The sequence below is a fragment of the Gorilla gorilla genome, chromosome 21 (assembly GCF_029281585.2).
Source record: "Gorilla gorilla gorilla isolate KB3781 chromosome 21, NHGRI_mGorGor1-v2.1_pri, whole genome shotgun sequence".
NCBI classification, from domain to species: domain Eukaryota; kingdom Metazoa; phylum Chordata; class Mammalia; order Primates; family Hominidae; genus Gorilla; species Gorilla gorilla.
This window is the reverse complement of record NC_073245.2, coordinates 23,171,426-23,193,474: the sequence shown is the minus strand read 5'-3', so window position 1 is coordinate 23,193,474 and position 22,049 is coordinate 23,171,426. Positions and strand designations below refer to the sequence as shown.

General features: G+C 43.6%; 1 protein-coding gene across 1 annotated transcript in view; it reads right to left on the bottom strand.

The window, feature by feature from the left end:
* Positions 1 to 17,913, bottom strand: part of ISM1 (isthmin 1) — an 81,459-nt gene extending 63,546 nt beyond the window's left edge. The window contains exon 1 of the mRNA XM_004061821.5: positions 17,233 to 17,913. Within this exon, the coding sequence (XP_004061869.1) occupies positions 17,233 to 17,370 (138 nt within the window). The 5' untranslated portion in view covers positions 17,371 to 17,913. The remainder of the gene's footprint in view (positions 1 to 17,232) is intronic.
* Positions 17,914 to 22,049: the final 4,136 nt, after the last annotated feature.

Sequence of the window (22,049 nt, the reverse complement as noted above, 5' to 3'; positions counted from 1 at the left end):
CTTTTCATCACTTCTCTGACAAAGGTAACTCTCTTCCAACAGCACAGGTTCCTTTTTCCTGGTTTTGAACTTTACCTAAACAGAATTATCCAGCATGTACTTTACTGTGCCTGGTTTCCTTCACTCAACATTACATTTGTGAAATTGTGCATGCTGCATATAGTTGTCATTTGTTCATTCCCACTGTGTACACCTAACTACCTTATTATCCATTCTGTTGATGGCATTGGGGTTGTTTCCAGGTTGGGGCCATTTTAAACAGTGCTGCTATGAACATTCTTTTTTAGGTCTTTGAGTGCATTAGTGAATAGATTTCTGTTGGGCACATACTCAGGTGGAATTGCTGGGCCAAGGGCATGTTGATATGTTGGCTGTGTCCCCATTCAAATCTCAATTGAATTGTATCTCCCAGAATTCTCATGTGTTGTGGGAGGGACCTCATGTGTGCTGCAGGGGCAGGGTCCTCATGAAGAACCTCTTCTAGGGCAGTGCAGAAGGGAAATGTGGGACCGGAGCCCCCACACAGAGTCCCTACTTGGGCACTGCCTAGTGGAGCTGTGAGAAGAGGGCCACTGTCCTCCAGATCCCAGAATGGTAGATCTACCAACAGCTTGCACCATGTGCCTGGAAAAGCTGCAGACACTCAATGCCAGCCCCTGAAAGCAGCTGGAGGGAGGCTGTACCCTGCAAAGCCCCGGGGGCAGAGCTGCCCAAGACCATGAGAACCCACCTCTTGCATCAGTGTCACCTTGATGTGAGACCTGGAGTCAAAGAAGATCATTTTGGAGCTTTAAAATTTAACTGCCCTGCTGGATTTCAGACTTGCCTGGGCCCTGTAATCCCTCTGTTTTGGCCAGTTTCTCCCATTTGGAATGACTGTATTTACCCAATACCTGTACCCCCATTGTATCTAGGAAGTAACTAGCTTGCTTTTGATTTTACAGGCTCATAGGCAGAAGGGACTTGCCTTGTCTCAGATGAGACTTTGGACTGTGGACTTTTGGGTTAATTCTGAAATAAATTAAGACTTTGGGGGACTGTTGGGAAGGCATGATTGGTTTTGAAATGTTAGGACATGAAATTTGGAGGGGCCAGGGGTGGAATGATATGGCTTGGTTGTGTCCCCAATCAAATCTCAACCGAATTGTTTCTCCCAGAATTCCCATGTGTTGTGGGAAGGACCCAGGTGGAGGCAATTGAATCATGGGTGCCAGTCTTTCCCGTGCTAACTCAATGAATATCCCAGCATTAGTTGGAAAGGTGAGAAGTTTGTTAACATAATTGTCTTCTACTGTATTACTCCTAAGAATTGTAACTCTGAGCAGGTCCTTGTTAGAAGGATGGCCGAGATGGGCATATTCGCTCACGACTGTAATCCCAGCACTTTGGGAGGCCGAGGTGGGTGGATCACAAGGTTAAGAGATCGAGACCATTCTGGCCAACATGGTGAAACCCCTTCTCTACTAAAAATATAAAAATTAGCCGTGCGTGGTGGTGGGTGCCTGTCATCCCAGCTACTCAGGAGGCTGAGGCAGTAGACTTGCTTGAACCCAGGAGGTGGAGGTTGCAGTGAGCCAAGATTGCGCCACTGCACTCCAGCCTGGGTGACACAATGAGACTCCATTTCAAAAAAAAAAAAGGGAAGTACAATATACTATGCACAGAGCTTTGGAACTCCCGTCCTCAGGCATGTTCTGTTTCTCTTGTTGCATCTGGAGAAGGAAGGTAGGAAACCATGCCCTTTCATCAGGGAAAGTGGTCACAGGCTTATATTGTCCAAGCCCCGTGAGTGATGAATAACGTATTTGCAGGCAGAGTTCCTACCATGTAGCACACAATTTGTAAGCAGTGAAAGGACAACCATTCTGAAAAAAGATGGAAAGTGATGGGCATGTGTTTCTTGACTCAGAAACAACCCTTGGTGGGGGCCGAATCATGTGCTGCCAGAGCAACCCACAGGATGACATGTGAGAGCCTTCTCCAGCTCTGACTTCTCAGTGGCAGGGCCCTCTGGGACTCACCCTTTCTCTTGGCCTGACTCTGGCCACACAGCCAGGCTGAGCAGCTTCTCAACACAGCCCTGGTGATGTTAACTATTCTTATCCCGTTTTACTGAATGGGACACAGAGATGTAGAGAAGTGTAAGGATTTTGCTTAGGGGCAGAGACTTAACTGAGGAGCAGAACTGGAATCAAAACAACTCCAAAGCCCATGACCACTTTTTGGCTAGTCTGTTGGATCTTGTGACTTGTTTTGGCTGATGAAATGTTAACAGATATGACTGAGGTATAATCCCATCACCATGAGAGAAATGTGTGGCAGGTAACCTACTGGTCACAAAAGAATGGGAGACCCATAGTGTAAACCTAGACCCAATCCATAGCTTAAAGCCATGCCCTGCCTAGATCTACTGAACCTCAGCTGACCCGTGGACCCATGAGTGTGAGAGTACATGCTTATAATTGCAGACCGTTGAGATTTGGAGTAGTTGTCCTACAGCATTATTATTAGGCAATAGCTGGATAACACAGGACCTGTATTAAGTGCTTTCTGGGACCTGCAACTTGCAAGAAAAACATGCATGTAGACCAGTGTTTCTCAAACCATGACCTGCATATGATTAATCTGGGGACCTTGTCAAAATACAGATTCTGTAGGAAAAAATATTTGCAAACTATCAGATGCAAAAAAATTTGCATCTGATAAAGGGCTAACATACAGAATCCACAAGGAACTCAAACAACTCAGCAAGAAAAAACCAAATGACCTCGTTAAAAAGTTGACAAAGGACATGAACAGGCATTTTTCAAAAGAAGACATACAAGAGGACAACAAACATATGAAAAAATGCTTTACATAACTAATTATCAGAGAAATAAAAATTAAGACCACAATGAGATACCATTTTACACAAGTCAGAGTAGCTATTGTTAAAAAGTCTAAAAGCAACATATGTTGGCGAGGACATGGCTAAAAGGGCACACTTAGACACTGTTGGTGGGAATGTAAATAAGCATAACCTTTATAGAAAACAGTATGGCGATTTCTCAAAGTACCAAAAATAGAACTACCATTCAATCCAGCAATCCCACTCCTGAGTATATACCCAAAGGGAAAGAAATCAATACATCAAAAAGATACCTGCACTCATCTGTTTATATCACAGCACTATTCACAACAGCAAAGACATGGAATCAACCTAAATGTCCATCAGTGGAAGACTGGGTAAAGAAATATACCATGGAATACTACTTAGACATAAAAAAGAATGAAGTCATGTCTCTCGCAGCAACATGGCTGGTACCGGAGGCCATTATGCTAAGCGAAATAACTCAGAAACAGAAAGTCGAATACCACATGTTCTCCCTTATAAGTGGGGGCTAAACAATGGGCATACATGGACATACGAAGAGTAATCAGACATTGGGGACTCCAAAAGGTGGGAGGTGGAGGGGATGAGTGCTGAAAAATTACTCACTGGGTACAATATTCACTACTCAGGTGATGAGTACACTAAAAGCCCAGACTTCACTACTACACAATATACGCACCTAAGAAACCTGCACCTGTACCCCCCAAATATATATAAATAAACATTTTTAAAATGCAGATTCTGATTCAGTAGTTCTGGGCATGGCTTAAGACTCTTATTTTATAACAAGCTTTCAGGAGATGCTAATACTGGTGGTCTGTAGATCGCATTCTGGGCGCAAGGGCTGAGAAGCCATTCTGAGCTTCTTGTCTATCTCTGGGCCATGAATGCACCTAGTGAACATTTGGGCAATGGATGGGTTACCTTATGTGTAAGAGAAGGACAGTATTTTCCCTCATAATGAGGATCCTATGTGAGTCACTAACAGTCTGTATTTTCCTATGTCCCATGTGCCCAGAAGGTCAGAATTTCCTCAATTCATTTCTTGGGCTAAGAATTAGGAACATCTAATGGGATCTCCTTTTTTTTTTTTTTTTTTTTGAGATGGAGTTTCGCTCTTGTTGCCCAGGCAGGAATGCAATAGCACAGTCTTGGCTCATCGCAACCTCTAGCTCCCCGGTTCAAGCAATTTTCCTGCCTCAGCCTCCCGAGTAGCTGGGATTACAGGAATGCACCACCACGCCCGGCTAATTTTGTATTTTCAGTAGAGATGGGGTTTCTCCATGTTGGTCAGGCTGGTCTTGAACTCCCGACCTCAGGTGATCCACCCGCCTTGGCCTCCCAAAGTGCTAGGATTACAGGCATGAGCCACCGCGCCCGGCAGGATCTCCATTTTTATTTTTGCTCTTTCTACTCCCTGAAATTTGAAGATTCCCAGCAATAAACCTGGCTTCCAATTCATTTTGAGCTCAAAATCCATACCAGGTTTCTATGTCACAATGTAATTGAGGCCCCAGGCAGGAGATACGAAATACATTTCTGGTTTTCTTAATTTCCACTCATGGGGACAAGGAATGGGGCAAGAGAATCAAGGAATATTGGACAGCAGGACACGGGAGAAGTAGAGTTTTCTTCTGGGACACTTTTCCAGCCTGTTTTTTTTTTTTTTTTTTTTGGTCCAGCATCGAATTTTCTTTTCACAACCTCCACCATGATGGTCACTACAATCAATGTCTGTCACCACCATCACTTGGAGAATCGAGACCCATGAGACTACTTTGGGCATTCTGAAAAGAAAGGAGAATTCCTTCTAAGGAGACAGTATCTTCTCTCCTTCTTTCAGTATTTCATAATATACTGTAGTTCATACACTTACATTTTAACCAAGAAAAATATCATCCTGGGATTCAACCTTCAAATGCTGTGAAGTTTTCCAAGGGAGTACCTGGATTGTTGTAGATCCTAAACACTTTATGTGAGTGCACCAAAAAGATTTCCAGAATTTCTTAATAAGCTAAACATACAACTGCTATATGATCCAACCATTCTGCTCCAAAGTATTCATTCACCCAAGAGAAATGAAAGCAAATGTTCACACAAAGGCTTATACCCGAATGTTCACAGCATCTTTAATAGTTGCCAAATAGGAAATAACCTAAATGGGTCAATGGGTAAGCATATGGTGGTATATCCACACAATAGAATATTAATTGGTAATAAAAAGGAACAAATTATCTATGCACAGAACAACATGAATGAATCTCAACGTGAGCAAAAAGCCATATCATGCAATGCTATGCATTCTGTATTCCACTTATATAAAAGTCTAGGAAATCCAACACTAATCTACAGTGAGAGAAGGCAGATCAGTGGTTGCTTGGAGATTGCTGAAGCTCACAGAGGAGCACAAGGAAACTTTTCAGATGGTAGATTTATTCATCATCTTGACTATGGTGATGGTTTTACAGGTGTCAGTATTGTCAAATTTTTCATTTAAATATGTACAGTTTATTAGTTGTCAATTGCACTTCAACAAAGCTGTATTTAAAAAAATAATAAAATGACTGCCACTCTTCTCCTCCTGTCCTCACTGCCATCTCCCAGCGTTACCTGTGAGGCAAGGCATGTCTGTTATTTGTTTCTTTGTCCTTGGTGAAAATATTCTATCTGGATGCTTATGGGAGGAAGTTAACACTGGGGCAGGCTATGACCATTTCCAGCTTCTCTGCATTCTTCATACAGATTTTGGACATACTTTGCTATTTTTGAAAATAGATAAGTGGTGTCCAGAAGACATCAATGGCCCATCGCATTCAAAGCCTACCTGACCTTTTCCAGGTCACTGCTCTTGAATATCTGGTGATTGGGGTACTCGAAACTGCAAATCGGGCAGCTCAGAGACCCAAACTTGAAGACAGAACTCTTCTATTCCGTGAACCTCGCAGTACTATCTCTTCCATGGGGAATGTGGGTGTTGCTGTCTAATGGATGTGTGTCAGCCACAGAGAGTGCTCTGTGCAAGATGATTGGGTTTACTAAAATGTGCATGAGTCAGGCCAACAGGAAGAAGGGGTAGTTAACCTACTGTTTTTACTTCTACTCGGTTTACAAAAATAACTTTCCAGGGACACATGCTGGTCTGTGCTCAGGGAGTTGATGCCTCACAGGGAGTAGATGACAATCCCACACGCCTCTGAGGCCTCCCCATTGTTACTCATCCTCCCACCTAAGATAGTAAAGGACCATGGGATCAGCATCTCAGGAGAAAAAGGACCCATTAGATCTCTAAACACCAGGAATTTGTAGGCTTTGCCTAGGCGTGACCTTTGCAGCCCATCTCTGTAATTTTGGAATTTCCCTCTTCCTGACTGCTCCGGGAGGGCATGGGGTAGCCTGGTTCTTTTGCTGCCTGCAGCACATCTCTCTGAGGCTAACAGACTTCCTCGCTGTTAATGACAACAACAAACAGGGGCCTCATGGAAACTCTGCTCTGTTACCTTTCTGGAGACTTCCTGTATTGTTGCTACCTAGAGGAGTATCCATTATCACCATGACTACCATTTGGGTGTGGTTCACTTAGTGTGGGTTTTCCTAGAAGCGGACCCTGAGACAAAGAACAAGTAATTTATTTGAGAGATGACCCCAGAAATCTCTGGTAGGGGAAGAGGGAGGAAGGCAGGGAAGAGAAAGAGGCAGAAGGGTACATTATCAACTCAGGGACCACAATGGGCAGTGAGTGCTTAGTCCCAAGAGAAACACTGGGCATAATAAGCATATTGGTTTTGTCAGCACTGGACTTGATCTAACCTCTTGACTGATAAGCCACAGAAGGAAATAAATTAGGTTTTACATATTTATGTTCAGTTTCTTATAATTCTTATAAAAAGGAATTGTATAAGGTTTAAATAAAATGCAAAGTGAGGTTTTTTTTTTTTCTTTTTTCTTTTCTACAACACATTCCCTTGCTGTTTGTTTGAACTCACTACATATAATCTGGGCACTAAACCGACACCCCAATCCCATCTCTAAATTATCTCCTGTCTTTGGGGGATGAGTAGAGACAGAGGGACACTCTTAGCTGTCATTGAGGACCTAAGGGGCTTCATTGTCATTCTTTTCTTTACAAATCATAAAATTTGTAAAGGGTAAAATTTGTAAACCCTAAGCCAAGGGTTGCAAAAGAAAGATGCTCTCAGAAGATGAGAGAGAAATAATAGAACCACAGAAAGCACTAAAATATTTTACAATAAGACTAATGAAGACAAGTTAAAGAAACTGAGATAATGGAATTTGGAGACAACAAAGGAACTATTACATAATAATCTTCAAGTTCTACAGGAGAAGTTTCTTGAAAAGAGAGCAGCCACCTGTTCATGAACACGGGGAAGAAAAAAAAGTGAACAAAGTGAACATGAAATTAACATGTAGCGTAAAAGATTTAATGGGCATATCAGAGGAAAAATGTTCTGATATTAAGAGATGTTAAAAAACACTTGTATGACATATGGAAAATGTTATTGAGATTATTTGCTTTGGAGGCATTAAAACCAAAACAGATTCTTCTTGACCAAATGAATAGACATCTGAGGATGCCCCCAAACCTCAAAGATTAATGCCTTTTAAACTATGAGTAGAAGTGAATAAATGAAGGAACAGCACAAATGATAGAACTTTATTTTGGTTTATATAAAGGAAAATAAAATTAAGAAATAGAATTATAGTGCTTGAGCTCAAGGTGGCCGACCAAGGTGGCGTTTACCTCTTTTCTATTTATTAATTCTATGGAGGAGGTAGAAGAAATATGAGTCAATCCACAACAGAATTGGAAAGCTGAAAGAAGGGCCAACAGAAGAGAGAGAGGGATTTCTGGTAGATATGAAACAAGTGGCAACCAATTGAAAGTGAAGCACTACAGAGGTGAGAAAAGGAAAGTGAGATCTCTAAAAAGTCAGTTTCCCTAGAAGAATTACCACAATACTATCAAGAACAGAGACTATGTCAGCCTTACTACTAGAAATTTACTCACAAGAAATGAAAACATAGGCCCACAGAAAGGCTTGTGTAAGAATACTAACATGGTCTTACTCATAATATGCAAAGCAATGGAAACAAACCAAATGTCCATTGATGGGGATATACAAATTGTGATAGAGTTACACAGTGGACTATCATTTAGCAATAAAAGAGAGAAATCTACTGATACACACAAAATAAATGAATCTCAAAAACTTAGTTTAATGAGAGAAGCCAGGCACATGGAAAAATGTAAAAAGTACATTTCCATTTATGTGAAAGTCTGGAACAGGCAAAACTAATCTATGGTAATGGAAGCCAGAAATTGGTTGCCTCTGGAAGGAGCAAATTGCCTACAATTGTGCACTAGAAGACTTTCTGGGGTGATGGGGAATGTTCTATATCCTAATTTTGGTGGTAACTATATAGGCATATACAACTGTCAAAAATGAAACTGAACCCTTAAGATTCATCCATTTTATTGCATGTAATTTATATGTAGTTTTAAAAAACTTTAAAAAATGCAGAGAGAGAGAAGAGAAGAAAGATAAGGAAAAAGAAAGGAAAGGAAGATAAAAAAGGAAGAAAAAGGAAAGAAAGGGAAAGAAAAAGAAGGGGAGAAAAGAGGCTATAGAAGTTAGGAGAAAAGGCTGAGGGCAGGAAGTGGTAGAGCTATTTCATTCAGTCCTGGGTTTCAGAGTGGTTGAGTTTGACATTTGCATCTGATATTTACTATGAGCGTTCAGTTATGAAATATTCCTAAACAAGACACTGGGGTTGAAATAGCCAGAAGAATGCCTCGAGACATAAGACACAATTAAAAAACAGAAATAAAAGTATGAGAAGAAAAATTCAGAGACATGAAAGATAGATCTTGAAATCTCAATGTTAGTTTCAATCTCTAACAGGAGTTCCAGAAAAAGAGTACAGGGATATTGGAAATACCAAAGATATAACTAAAGAAATTTTTTCAAGCTGGAGACAAAGTTTAGACTTCAGAATGAAAGGGTCCACCATATGCTGAACAGGACTAACAGCTAAAGCCCTGAATCTAAACACAACCTGGTAAAATTTCCAAACATTAAAATAAAGGAAAAAAATCATAAAAGCATCAAGTTTTTAAAAAAATCACCTACAAAGAAATGATATTAGACTTCTCATCTGAAATATGAGATGGTATAAAAAATTAAATTCTATTCTTAAAATTCTTAGGGGGGAAATAAGATAGAAGACAGCCAACTGCCAAATTAGCATTTAATTTTGAGAATCAAATAAAGATATGTCTAAAGATATAGGTTCTTATAGAGTTTATAATTAATAAATTCTCTCTGAAAAAATTTTTGAAACTGTGTTCTAGCAAAATAAAAGATGAAAGTATGAGATTGAAGAAGCAGCAGCAGGCCAGGCACAGTGGCTCACACCTGTAATCCCAGCATTTTGGGAGGCCAGGACGGGCAGATCACCTGAGATGAAGAGTTCGAGACCAGCCTGGCCAACATGGTGAAACTCCGTCTCTACTAAAAATACAAAAATTAGCCGGGCATGGTGGTGGGTACCTGTAATCCCAGCTATTTGGGAGGCTGAGGCACGAGAATCACTTGAACCCGGGAGAGGGAGGTTGCAGTGAGCTGAGATCACACCACTGCACTCCTGGACTCCAGCCTGGGCAACAGAGCTAGACTCCATCTCAAAAAGAAAAAAAAAAAAGGCAGCAGCAGCTAGATAAAGAAATAAGTAAATCTTAGAATTAAGTCTAAATAATTATTGGTAGTATAATAAAACTGGTAAGAATTGATTCCTAAGATAGACATACTAAAAAGAAAGGAAAGAAAAAAGAAAGAAAGATTAAAAGAAAACTTCTAGCACTAAAATTTCAGAAGCTTAAAAGATTAGAGATAGTATACATAGTGTACAGACAAGACAGAGAATCTTTCTTTTTTTTTTTTTTTTTTTTTTTATTATACTTTAAGTTTTAGGGTACATGTGCACATTGTGCAGGTTAGTTACATATGTATACATGTGCCATGCTGGTGGTATATCTCCCAATGCTATCCCTCCCCCCTCCCCCCACCCCACAACAGTCCCCAGAGTGTGATATTCCCCTTCCTGTGTCCATGTGATCTCATTGTTCAATTCCCACCTATGAGTGAGAATATGCGGTGTTTGGTTTTTTGTTCTTGCGATAGTTTACTGAGAATGATGGTTTCCAATTTCATCCATGTCCCTACAAAGGGCATGAACTCGTCATTTTTTATGGCTGCATAGTATTCCATGGTGTATATGTGCCACATTTTCTTAATCCAGTCTATCATTGTTGGACATTTGGGTTGGTTCCAAGTCTTTGCTATTGTGAATAATGCCGCAATAAACATACGTGTGCATGTGTCTTTATAGCAGCATGATTTATAGTCCTTTGGGTATATACCCAGTAATGGGATGGCTGGGTCAAATGGTATTTCTAGTTCTAGATCCCTGAGGAATCGCCACACTGACTTCCACAATGGTTGAACTAGTTTACAGTCCCACCAACAGTGTAAAAGTGTTCCTATTTCTCCACATCCTCTCCAGCACCTGTTGTTTCCTGACTTTTTAATGATTGCCATTCTAACTGGTGTGAGATGATATCAAGACAGAGAATCTTTCATCTAGCATGTCAGAATCTTGTTTATGTGGTGGGTTTAGGTTATAGATACTGATTGATTCTCAGCATTGATAGAAAAGTGTTAGTTCAAATATGTTTGTTAAAATGTTAAACATAATAGAAATAGAACAGATAACTTTAAAAACTTGATAAAAATTAAAAAAGTAATATTTAAATACTCATCAAATGGCCAGGCATGGTGGCTCATGCCTGTAATCCGAACACTTTGGGAGGCTGAGACAGGTGGATCGCTTGAGTCCAGGAGTTTGAGAACTGCCTGGGCAACATGGTGAAACCTGGTCTCTATAAAAAAAACAAAACTTAGCTGGGCATGGTGGTGAGCACCTGTAGTCCCAGCTACTTGGGAGGTGGAGGTAGGAGGATCACTTGAGCCTGGGAGGTGGAGGTTGCAGTGAGCTGAGATCGTGCCACTGCACTCCAGCCTGGGCAACAGAGCGAGACTCCATCTTAAATAAATAAATACTTATCAAATGATTAAATGCCAAGCTCTAATAACACATTTAGCATGCATTCAATGTTCTAATCCTCACAATAATGCTGAGAAATAGTTACTATATATCTATTTTACAGATGAGAAAATCTAGACATAGAGAGGCTAACCCTCTTGCCAAAGGTCATACAGATAAATTGAAGGTGAGAGTAAGGGAGGAAAAATAAAAATAAATAAAAATTTTAGAATAGCAAATAAAATGAAAAAATATTTCTAATTTATCAATAAATATAAATGGGTTAAATCCATTGATGTATTGCATAAACAAAGATAATTTAGCTATAGCTTATTAATAAGAAAGATATTTAAATTAAAAAGTTGGGGCCAGGCACGGTGGCTCACACCTGTAATCCCAGCACTTTGGGAGGCAGAGGCGGGAGGATCATGAGGTCAGGAGATCGAGACCATCCTGGCTAACAGGGTGAAACCCCGTCTCTACTAAAAATACAAAAAATTAGCCAGGCGTGGTGGTGGGCGCCTGTAGTCCCAGCTACCCGGGAGGCTGAAGCAGGAGAATGGCGTGAAGCCAGGAGGCAGAGTTTGAAGTGAGCCAAGATCGCGCCACTGCACTCCAGCCTGGGTGACAGAGCAAGACTCCGTCTCAAAAAAAAAAAAAGAAAAAAGTTGGTCTGGGCGTGGTGGCTCACACCTGTAATCCCAGCACTTTGGGAGGTCGAGGCAGGCAGATCATGAGGTCAGGAGATTGAGACCATCCTAGCTAACACGGTGAAACCCTGTCTCCACTAAAAATACAAAAAAATAGCTAGGCATGGTGGCATGCGCCTGTAGTCCCAGCTACTCGGGAGGCTGAGGCAGGAGAATGGTGTGAACCCAGGAGGTGGAGCTTGCAGTGAGCCAAGATAGCGCCACTGCACTCCAGCCTGGGAGATAGAGTGAGACTCCATCTCAAAATAAATGAATAAATTTGAAAAAAGTAAATTAAAAAGTCAAAAAAAGTTTGAAAATAAAGGTTGGAAAAGACACTCAAACAAATTCTAAAAGGAAGAAAGAGCAGAAGTTGCAATATTAATATGACACAAAAAAGTATTCAAGACAAAAGACAATAAAAGAGATAAAGAGTTTCACCTTGATAAAAATACAGTCACCAAAAAGGACACTTTATGTCCTTGCACTATGGGTTCTAAAAATGTAAATCAAAAATTAGGAGAACAAAGATAAAAAGATGCCTATGATTCCTCCCTGTACACATGCTCTTCTTTAATGTGACTTTGCTGCTCCTCCCATCAAGAAGTGGAATCTATTTCTTGTCCACTAGAATCTAAGCAACCATGTGGTTTGGCTAATAGAATACAGCTGAAATGAAGTTGTGCAAACTCATCAATAGGTCTTGCAATTTCTGCTTTTATTCTCTTGCTGCTCTGAGTCCACCATGTAAACATATATGAGCTAGACTCCTTAAGGATGAGAGATTATATGGAGAGCAAACCTAAGTGACAGCAAGCACCAACTATCAGACAAATGAGTGAGGTATTTTTGGACCACCTAGCCCACATGAAGCCAACAGATGGCCACAGCTACATGAGTAATATCAGGTGAAATCACCAGAAGAACCACTCAGCTGAGCCCAAGCAAGGTGCTGTCATACAAATTCATGAAGAAATAAAATGGTGGTTGTGTTAAGCCACTAAATTTTAGGGTGGTTTGTTCTGCAGCAATAGCTAAGTGAAACAATTGTCAATCATTAAAAAAAAAAATTCCAGTAAAAGTAATCAGCCTGACTGGAAAACGAGCAGGTAAGTCACAAAATAAGAAACACAAATGGCTATTGACTTTCTTGTATTAAGTACAGATAAATTATGCTTTTGCTTCTACTGCTATAAGTGGCTTGGATGAACTCCTAAATCCAAAGCAGTGAATACAAGAAGCTAAGCTGTTTTACTGAAGGCAATAAAGGGATAAAAGATGGAAAGTGTTCATAAAGATGATAGTTAGGAAACAGAGAACAAAGACATTTTACTACATTCGAGAGCTTGGTTTGCTTTAATGTTATTGTAAAAATAATCAAATTGGTGTTTTATAATACTTGCTTAAATCTCACTGCCTTAATGAGCTCTGACTTACTACTAAAAATATATAGAAATTCATGATTCTAAAACTGACTGAAATTTAGTGGAAAGGCAATCATTTGAATTTCAGACAAAGGAGATACCTTTATTAGTACTATTATTGCCTATGGATTCTATATTTTGTCTTCCACATGACTTTTATTATATATCTATATCTATATCCATATCTATGTATGTTTTCTCATTAACATTAATTAAATATATGTGAAAGAACTAATCTGAGTATCTGATTAATATGAGACACACTTATTCTAATGAACTAAGATTCGAAAGCAAGAAAAAGTTGATGTTTCCATGCATTTTAATGCAGCTACTGCAGATAGTTTTCTCATTTCTTACTAGATATTTTAAAAATACTGAAAACCATTCGAAGACTAACATTTTTATTTTCATCAGCCAGTTACCCAATATGGATAGTGTACTCAAAACTTTTTACTGCCACCTCGTAACATCGTACCTATCAATGTTTTGAGCACACTAGGGCATACTAGGGGAGACAGTCATACAAAGAGTCAAAAATGTAACCCCTAGTGTGCTGAAACTACAAAAAAAGTTAGATAACATTTATACATATATGTGTATTATGTATATATAATGTATGTGTATATATACATATATGTCATAGTTAACACAGTAAGACTGTCAAGATACATTTGAAAATGTAAATTGTTAAAAGCCTTTCTCTGTCTTGAGTGTATGACTTTATGAAGAACTTGCAGTAGAAATATGCTTCAAATAGCTCCCCACTATAAAATAACGAAAATAAATGAAGAAGCTTCTAGCTGTGCAACCTTGGGCAAATTACCTAACCTCAGTTTCTCCTTTTGAAACAGGGATAATGATAGTACCTAATTCCCGGGATTTTTGTGAGGATTAAGAAAGCTAGTATGGGCCGGGCGCGGTGGCTCACGCCTGTAATCCCAGCACTTTGGGAGGCCAAGGCGGGCAGATCACGAGGTCAGGAGAGTGAGACCATCCCGGCTAACATGGTGAAACCCCGTCTCTACTAAAAATACAAAAAAAAAAAAAAAAAATTAGCCGGGCGTGGTGGCAGGCACCTGTAGTCCCAGCTACTTGGGAGGCTGAGGCAGGAGAATGGCATGAACCCGGGAGGCGGAGGTTGCAGTGAGCAGAGATCGCGCCACTGCACTCCAGCCTGGGCGACAGAGCGAGACTCCATCTCACAAAAAAAAAAAAAAAAAAAAAAAAAGAAAGCTAGTAAAGTGCTAAGAACAGTGCCTGCCACATAAAAGGCACTTAATAAATCTTAGCTATTCTTGTTGCTTTTCTTACTACTACTTTATTGGGTGTCCTTGATATATCCTTAAGTAAGAATGTGTCCCTTTTTAAATGAATACAAACATACTACAATTCAGGTAAATAAACTCACCATTGCATATTTCTGACTAAGACAACCTTATATTTTAGAAGGTTGTATACAGAGATAAAAACAATAAAAATGATGTATACGGATTGATTAATTTTCTGATTGTGAAGAAGGATTTTAGTAGCTCAGGATAGCACAGAACCAACAAATTTAGATGATGTTTAAGACTTGGGTTTAAAATGTCTGGTAAAAAGAAAGAATACAGTGTCCACAGTTTTGTCTTCAAATACACCTGCTACTAGCAGATTCACTTTCTGGGGCCTGAAAACGATGGACTAATAAATGTCTTTTGCAGACTTCCTCATCTGGCAGAACATTCTTCTTTTGACTTATAATACCTTCAGAGAGTCGAGGGCCAAAGAAATAACTTTGGTCAGGAAGAGTATAAAACTTTTATAATAACAAATTACAAAACAGCAAAATTATGAACTAAACTGCTGAACTCATCATTCTGCTTGGAAAAGTGTGTGCATTGAGTGGACAGTCTCACCGAACACTGTTACAAGATAAGCTGAAGCTGGTGGATTAGCAGCTACTTGGGACTCAAGATATTTCTAGGAGCATAACTCTTTCTAAATCCCCCATTTGTTGTGTCCTCTTGGGGCAGTTCTTCAGCCAAAGCCCCTTTTGAGAATTCAGTCCACTTCCCTTTTAGAACTGCCACTTCCACCAGCTGCTTCTCTCATTACCTTACTGTTCAAGCGGAAAAGGCCAACCCCGGGTTATTCTAATGATAGCAAACACCTCATAAAGAAATCTGCCAAATTTACTTTTCCACAGAACATCATTTTTATGGCTTTTCATGAGTCCATGAGGAAAGAAAGCATCATGTATAAAATATAACTTCCAGAAATCTTGAAGATATTAAGAATTATCTCCACAGTGTTAGATTGGTGAGTGCCCCAGTCTATAGGATGGTGGCATCTTCAACTTCCGCATAGAAATTCCCTCAGTCTGTCACTGTACTTATCTACCCACGGGAGAAGATGAGAGATCCCACAAAGTTAGGACATTTTTAGAAATGTCTCAAAGTTAAAACAACTTTAAGCTTTGGGGTGTGTACTTTTCTACTGTTTTGGAATTGCGTGCAATAATCACCTTGCTTTAGTCTATCCTGGTAGAGACAAAATTTGGTGTAATCAAGAGTTTGGAATGTCTGAACTTTGACAAGTTTTTTAACCTCGCTGTACCTCAGTTTTTACATCTGTAAATGGGGCGATATTAACAGTACCATGTCTCATAAGATTATGGTTAAATTAAGTGAGTTAAATTCTGTAAAGTACTTAAAACGGTGGCATTTAGTAAACACAATGGAAGTGTTTTATTAGTTTTCTCTTTACGGTAAAGTTTTTCGCAATAAATTGTATAAAGATGTAAAAAGTGAATTATCAAAGACAATGAATATAAAGGCCTTTGGGAACAATGAATAGTGCTTATTTCGTTTTATTTATTTATTTTTTGTTTGTTTTTTGAGACAGAGTCTCGCTCTGTCACCCAGGCTGGAGTGCAGTGGCGCGATCTCAGCTCACTACAACCTCCCGGGTTCAAGCAATTCTCCTGCCTCAGCCTCCCGAGTAACTGGGACTACAGGCGTGCGCCACCACGCCCAGCTAATTTTTGTATTTTTAGTAGAGACGGGGTTTCACCATGTCGGCCAGGATAGTCTTCAACTCCTGGCCTGAGGTGATCCACCCGCCTCTGCCTGCTAAAGTGCTGGGATCACAGGCGTGAGCCACCGCGCCTGGTTTGAGCAGATTTTAGGAGCCAGAGAATCCCCTCTGCCTCCTGGGAAAATCCCTGCTTGCTTTTGCCTATGCTCCAAGTTTACAGTTGTCCCACCCCTAGACTCAAGGAAAGGCGCTAACACAGCGGCAGGAAATGCCTAGCTGGGCAATTCTATTCCGAAGTCAGAACTCATATTATGTCTGACCGTCCACTACGCCCTCTCCTTGCCCTGAAGTTGAAATGGATAAACAGAATCCAATTGCTAAAGCGACCTTCAACCGGGAAGATCCTTGGGAGAAAGACTTTGCTACAAGTTTAAAAGCCCCAGGTAACCCTGGCCCAAATCACTACCGGTGCCTTCACTCTGCACCTTCCCCATGACCAAGGGGACACAAGGGGGGAGGGGGGGACCTCAGGCGAGGCTCCCGGAGGAAGAGGAACACTGGAAGCAAGGGAACCCTGAGGGTGAGGAGGGGGTGCCTGGCTATTCTCCTTGGGAAATTATGTCCTGACCTTTGGCATTGCTTCCTAAAGGGGTAGACTCCCGGAGTTCTTTCTCCCAAAGACTTCAGGGATATCATCCTATAAAGTCTCCTTGCGTCCCTCCAGCCTCGAGTAACATTACTCAGCCTCCGAAGGGCAACGAAAGACTGGTAGCACCCCCAAGCAAGCACATTCTCCACACTTCCTCTGCTCATCCCAAACCTCGCTCCTTCCCACCTCCCCACCTCCCCACCAACCCCGCACCTGACCCGTGACAGACAGAACTGAAGGAGCGCAGCCGGCAGACCTGGAAGCCGGGTGCAGCCTCCAGGCACGTGTCCCCGCTCCGCCTCTGCCTAAGTCAAGTGGCCCGGGCAAAACTACTGCCAAAACAGTTGCTCTTAGGTGGGGCGGGGGACCCGCCTCCCTGCATCCACCCGGCACTAGCTCAGCACCCCCGCCCCACAAACCGTCCCCGCAGCCGCGCACGCCCCTCTCCGGCGGCGCACTCACCTGCAGCTGGGCTTGGCTGGCGTTGCCTGCGGCCGCGTCGGGCCCGTCGGCGGCTCCCGAGCCGCGCAGCACGGTGATGTGCAGCGTGAGCAGCAGCAGCCCCAGCAGCAGCAGCAGCTCGGCCGCCAGGCGCACCATCCTCTTGAGACGCGCGGCTTTAGGACCCGGCGCGGCGGCCGGCGGCGGCGGTGACGCCGGGGGAGGAGGAGTAGGAGCCCGGGAGCCCGGCAGCGCGGCTCCCGCCTCGGCTCCCGCCAGGGCTCCGCTTCCCGGGCCCGCGGGGCTGGCGCTGGGCGCGGCGGGGTGTGCGGGGCCGGGGGAGCAGGAGCTGCCGGCGCCGCCGCCGCCGCCGCCGCACCACGGCGGAGCCACCGCGAGGCCGGGGGTGTCCAAGCCGGCTGCGGAGCAAGCCCCGGCGCTGCCTGGCGGCGGCGGCGGCGGCGGAGACGGAGACTGGGTCCCGGGGCAGCCCGGGACCCGGGCCGGGCCGGAGGCCACCCTGCTGGCAGGGGGCTGCGGGGTCGGCGGCGGGGCGGGCGCAGCCGAGCCCCCGAGCGCACATGGGCGCCCCAGATGTGGCCGCGGCGCCGCAGCTGGAGCGGGAGCGGCCGCCAGAGAAGCGCGGGGAGGAGGAGGAGGAGGAGGAGGAGGAGAAGGAGGAGGAGGAGGAGGAGGAGGAGGAGGAGGAGGAGGAGGAGGAGGAGGAGGAGGAGGAGGAGGAGGAGGAGGAGGAGGAGGAGGAGGAGGAGGAGGAGGAGGAGGAGGAGGAGGAGGAGGGCTTCAGCTGCGGCCGGGAGTTACCTCCACGCTTGGCTCCCCCGCCCTCGCCGCCCCGAGCCACTCACCCGGCAAGCCACCTCCACTACTCTCCGCGCTCCTCGGGGCCGCCTGCCGCGCCGCCCCGCACTCGGAGTCCCGGGGAGGGCCGGTTCCAGATGCGGGCCCCGGGCACACCGAGGTTGTCACGGTTTGGCGGTAGCCGGGGCGCCCTCGGCGGCAGCGTCAGCCTGCCGGGCTGTACCAAGTGCCTGCTGCCGAGGTCGCTGTGACGGGCGCGGGTAGAGCCCTTGCGCACACTGAGGCTTGGGGCTGTGGGTGGGTGGGGTGGTGCCTGGGCTGCTTTAGAAACCTTTATTGGCAAAGTGGAGCTGGAGTTGCAGTGATGGAAAACGGAGGGGGCGCCGGACAAGCCATGTGTCTGCCTGCGACCCCTGCCTGAAGCAGTCGGGGGAGGGGAGGAGTGCCAAAGTGTCGTTCCGAAGGGTCTTGACACTTGCTGGGCCGCCCGCTAGCCGGGCACGGCTGTTCGCGGGTCCGCGGCGCCCGGTAGAGCCTGGGAAGGGAGGGGAGTCCGACTCGCTGGGCGTTCGTCTGGTCACGGGCGCAGGTGTTGGCTGGAAGCTGCAGAGACGCAGTGCCCGCGGCTCAGGCGCTCAGGAACTCGGAGTGAATCTCAGCTCTAGTGGGCTTGCCTCTGGGGGGACTCATCCCGGGGGTGCCGCGCCCAGAGGGGATTTGGGGGCTGGCGTCGCGCAGCCGTCGATCCCGGGCCACCGCCTCATGACCGCGCTGCAGCCTCGGGCTCCCGCGTGCGGCTCATGCCTTGCAGTGGGCGGTTGGCGAATGGAAGGGCTCTGGGATCCGGCTGAGGACGCGGAGTCCGAGCGTCGGATGCTAGAGCGAACTGTGTCGGTCCGTGGCACCGCGCACTTCCCTCCTTGATCTTGCTCGGGCTCCCGCCTTACCGAAGTGACTCGGAGTAGCGGACGCTCAGTCCGGCCGGGCTTTTTATACCGCGCTTCCCCTCCTCCTACCGGTTCCCTCCCTTCCTCCTCCCCAGCGCCAGCCCAGCCCTTCCCTCCCAGCGAGCCAAGACCTAGTCCACGCGTTCGCACACAGCCGCTTCGCACATTTCCAAGCCCTTCCCGCGTCCCGGACCCCAGTGCCTCCGGGATGGAGCCTCCGAATTCTCCCTTAGTGAATGAAATTAAATAAATAATCAAATCTTTCTTGACGGCACGCCTCCCTTCCCCCCTCCCCAATTTCCTACCTTCCTCCTCCGCGTCCTAGAAAGATATAAGATTCTTAATTCAACTGCTTTCGAGTTCTCGCAAGGCATCTCAACCAAGTATTACCCAAATTAAGGCAAACCCTTGCGCCTTTCCGAAGGTTCCTCCGGTCACCGCGGTACTTTGCAGAATTTAAATAGCGGTAGTTAAGGTAGGGTCTGCTGGTTGGGCTTATTTGTGCCCGGGAGAGGAAGGGCTTGCTGCCTCCTTAAAGATGCCTGAAGCATCTTTAAAATTCTAACTAACTCCAGCATCTTATTAATAAATTGGCAGCTGTTTATAGAGTCTGCTATATTTTTTCCTTTTCATTATTTTTTTTTTTTGGGTAGGGGAAGGTGCGAGGGAGGAGGGAGATGTTTGGAGGGGTGCTTGCTTTGGATTTTTAGGCAGCCGGGCCTGTCAGACATCTTATTTCTATCTCTAGGCTCTAAAATGCCAATAATTGTCACTGGAGTGCGGGTCGGGGGGAGTGGGGGGAAACGTGAAACAATAACCGTCCGTAGTTCAGATGGGAGATCAAAGAGGGGATCCCAGCAGCTTTTAAATCCTGGAAGGATCCTCCTGTGTGTTTTCTAATTAGGATCACTTAAAAGGGAAAGGGCTGGAGAACCAGCGCCGAAATAGAATGTATAAATTAAGATGGCAAACTAGAATCCCACAGCCAAAGAGTTTTAAGGATTTTTCTAACCTCCAGTTGTGCCAAATTATGATACGGGCTCGCAGGAACAAATGACTTTCCTATTGCCAGAGGCAGGCTGGTCTGAATTAGGATCCAGGGGCCGCTGTGTCCTGCCCTTTCATCACACACAGTCTCCACATGTAAGCCTCAGCTGCTTCTCCTCTCATCTGAAAGTAACAGTTTTGGACCCAAGGAAAAAAATGACCTTTAAAAAACTCTGGAAAGAAACCTTTGCAATGAATGTAAATTCTTGTAAAATTGTAAATGGAGATTTGGAGATCAAAGTCTTTGTAAAATGTTGTAAAAATTGTAAATTGAATTTTGGGGACAGATGTCTTTATAAAATGTTGAACAAATGTATGAATGAATCCTATTAAAATCCCTTCACGCTGAGAGATCCCCATTCCAGGTGAATTTATGTTCCAGTAAGCACATATAACGAGTATTGATAAACACGCATGCTCTGATTCCAGTTGCCGAACCAGGCTTGCCAGCAGGGCTCTGTTTTTGAGTTAGGGAACACGGGCTTACAATTTTTGTGGAAAAACGATTACAAATTTAATAGACTAAACCAATTAAGTTTCAAGCACATTTATGAAATTGTACCAATAGCTGATAAAAATGTTTAAAATCCTACCTCCTTCAGCAGAGCGTCCAGAGCACCCTATTCATATCGTTATTATTGATTTTATGACACTTGGGGCACTTGTGTCTGTTTGCATGTCTGTTTTCCCACTAGACCTTGATTGGGATCACCTTTGTGGTAGAACATTTCAGAGCATAGCCCCACTCCCCACCTCCATCCCAGTATCTAGTTTTCTTTCTGGGTTCATGGCTATGAGACATTTTCTAGGTATACTTGGATCTAGGTTTGGGCTGTGAAGAGCTTTTTTCCTTCCAGGTTGACCATAAAACATCCTGAGTGATTATCTGCACACACTCTCTCTTTCCTTTTTTTTTTCTTTTTCATTCATTCATTCTTTTTTATTTTTATTTTTTGACAGAGTCACTCTGTCACCCAGGCTGGAGTGTAGTGGTGCGATCTCAGCTCACTGCAGCCTCTGCCTCCCAGGTTCAAGCGATTCTCCTGCCTCAGCTTACGGAGTAGCTGGGATTACAGAATCCTGCCCCCACACCCAGCTGATTTTTGTACTTTTTAGTAGAGAGAGATTTTCACCCTATTGGCCAGGCTGGTCTCAAACTCCTGACCTCAAATGATCCACCCGCTTCGGCCTCCCAAAGTGCTGGGATTACAGGCATGAGCCAACGTGCCCAGCCCTCTCTTTCCTTTCTACATGGCAAAGGACTCTGAGGTGAAAGGAACTCAAATTGAGTTACTGCTCAAAAGAGAACAATTGGACCAGGAATATCTGCATTGAACCTTGAGCAAGTGAGATAAAACTTTGTTCATAGACATTGTGATGTACGGATGTTTGCACAGCAGCTGGTATAATAGTATATACATCCTGACAAGTATAATCTTTGAGACAATGTCTTGCACAGAGTAATTCTCAATTAGTGTTTTTAAAATGCATGTAACAAATCTGGTATTTGTTTATACCCCAAGTAATAGATTACCTTTCCTAGGAGTGCTTGTACTATAAGTGTCTGACATTAACTTTTATAACCATTCTGCCTCTTGATTGTACTATTCTCACATAGATTTTGTCTTTAATTATTGGTCCCATTTATCTTACAGGCAGGCTTATTTGACTGGAATATTTTAAGGAAGTAAGAGAAATTAATAAGCCAGAACACCTGTAGTTACTATCATTGCAGAGAACCTTGTGGCCTATTATGACTAGGATTTTATTGTTTTTATTTTATTTTGCCAAAGAGTGATGCAACATAGCAAAGAGTAGTTTCAATGTAATCCTTAATTTTTTTTACTATGGAAAGTTTTAAATATATACAAAAGTAAAGAGAATAATATAATAAATCGTTACTCATAAGCCAGCTTCAACAAAACTTATGGCCAATCTTGTCTTACCTGTAGTCTCAATATTTTCATAAATTTCCTCCGTTTCAGATTATTTTAAGCAAATTCATGATATGTCATTTCATATGTA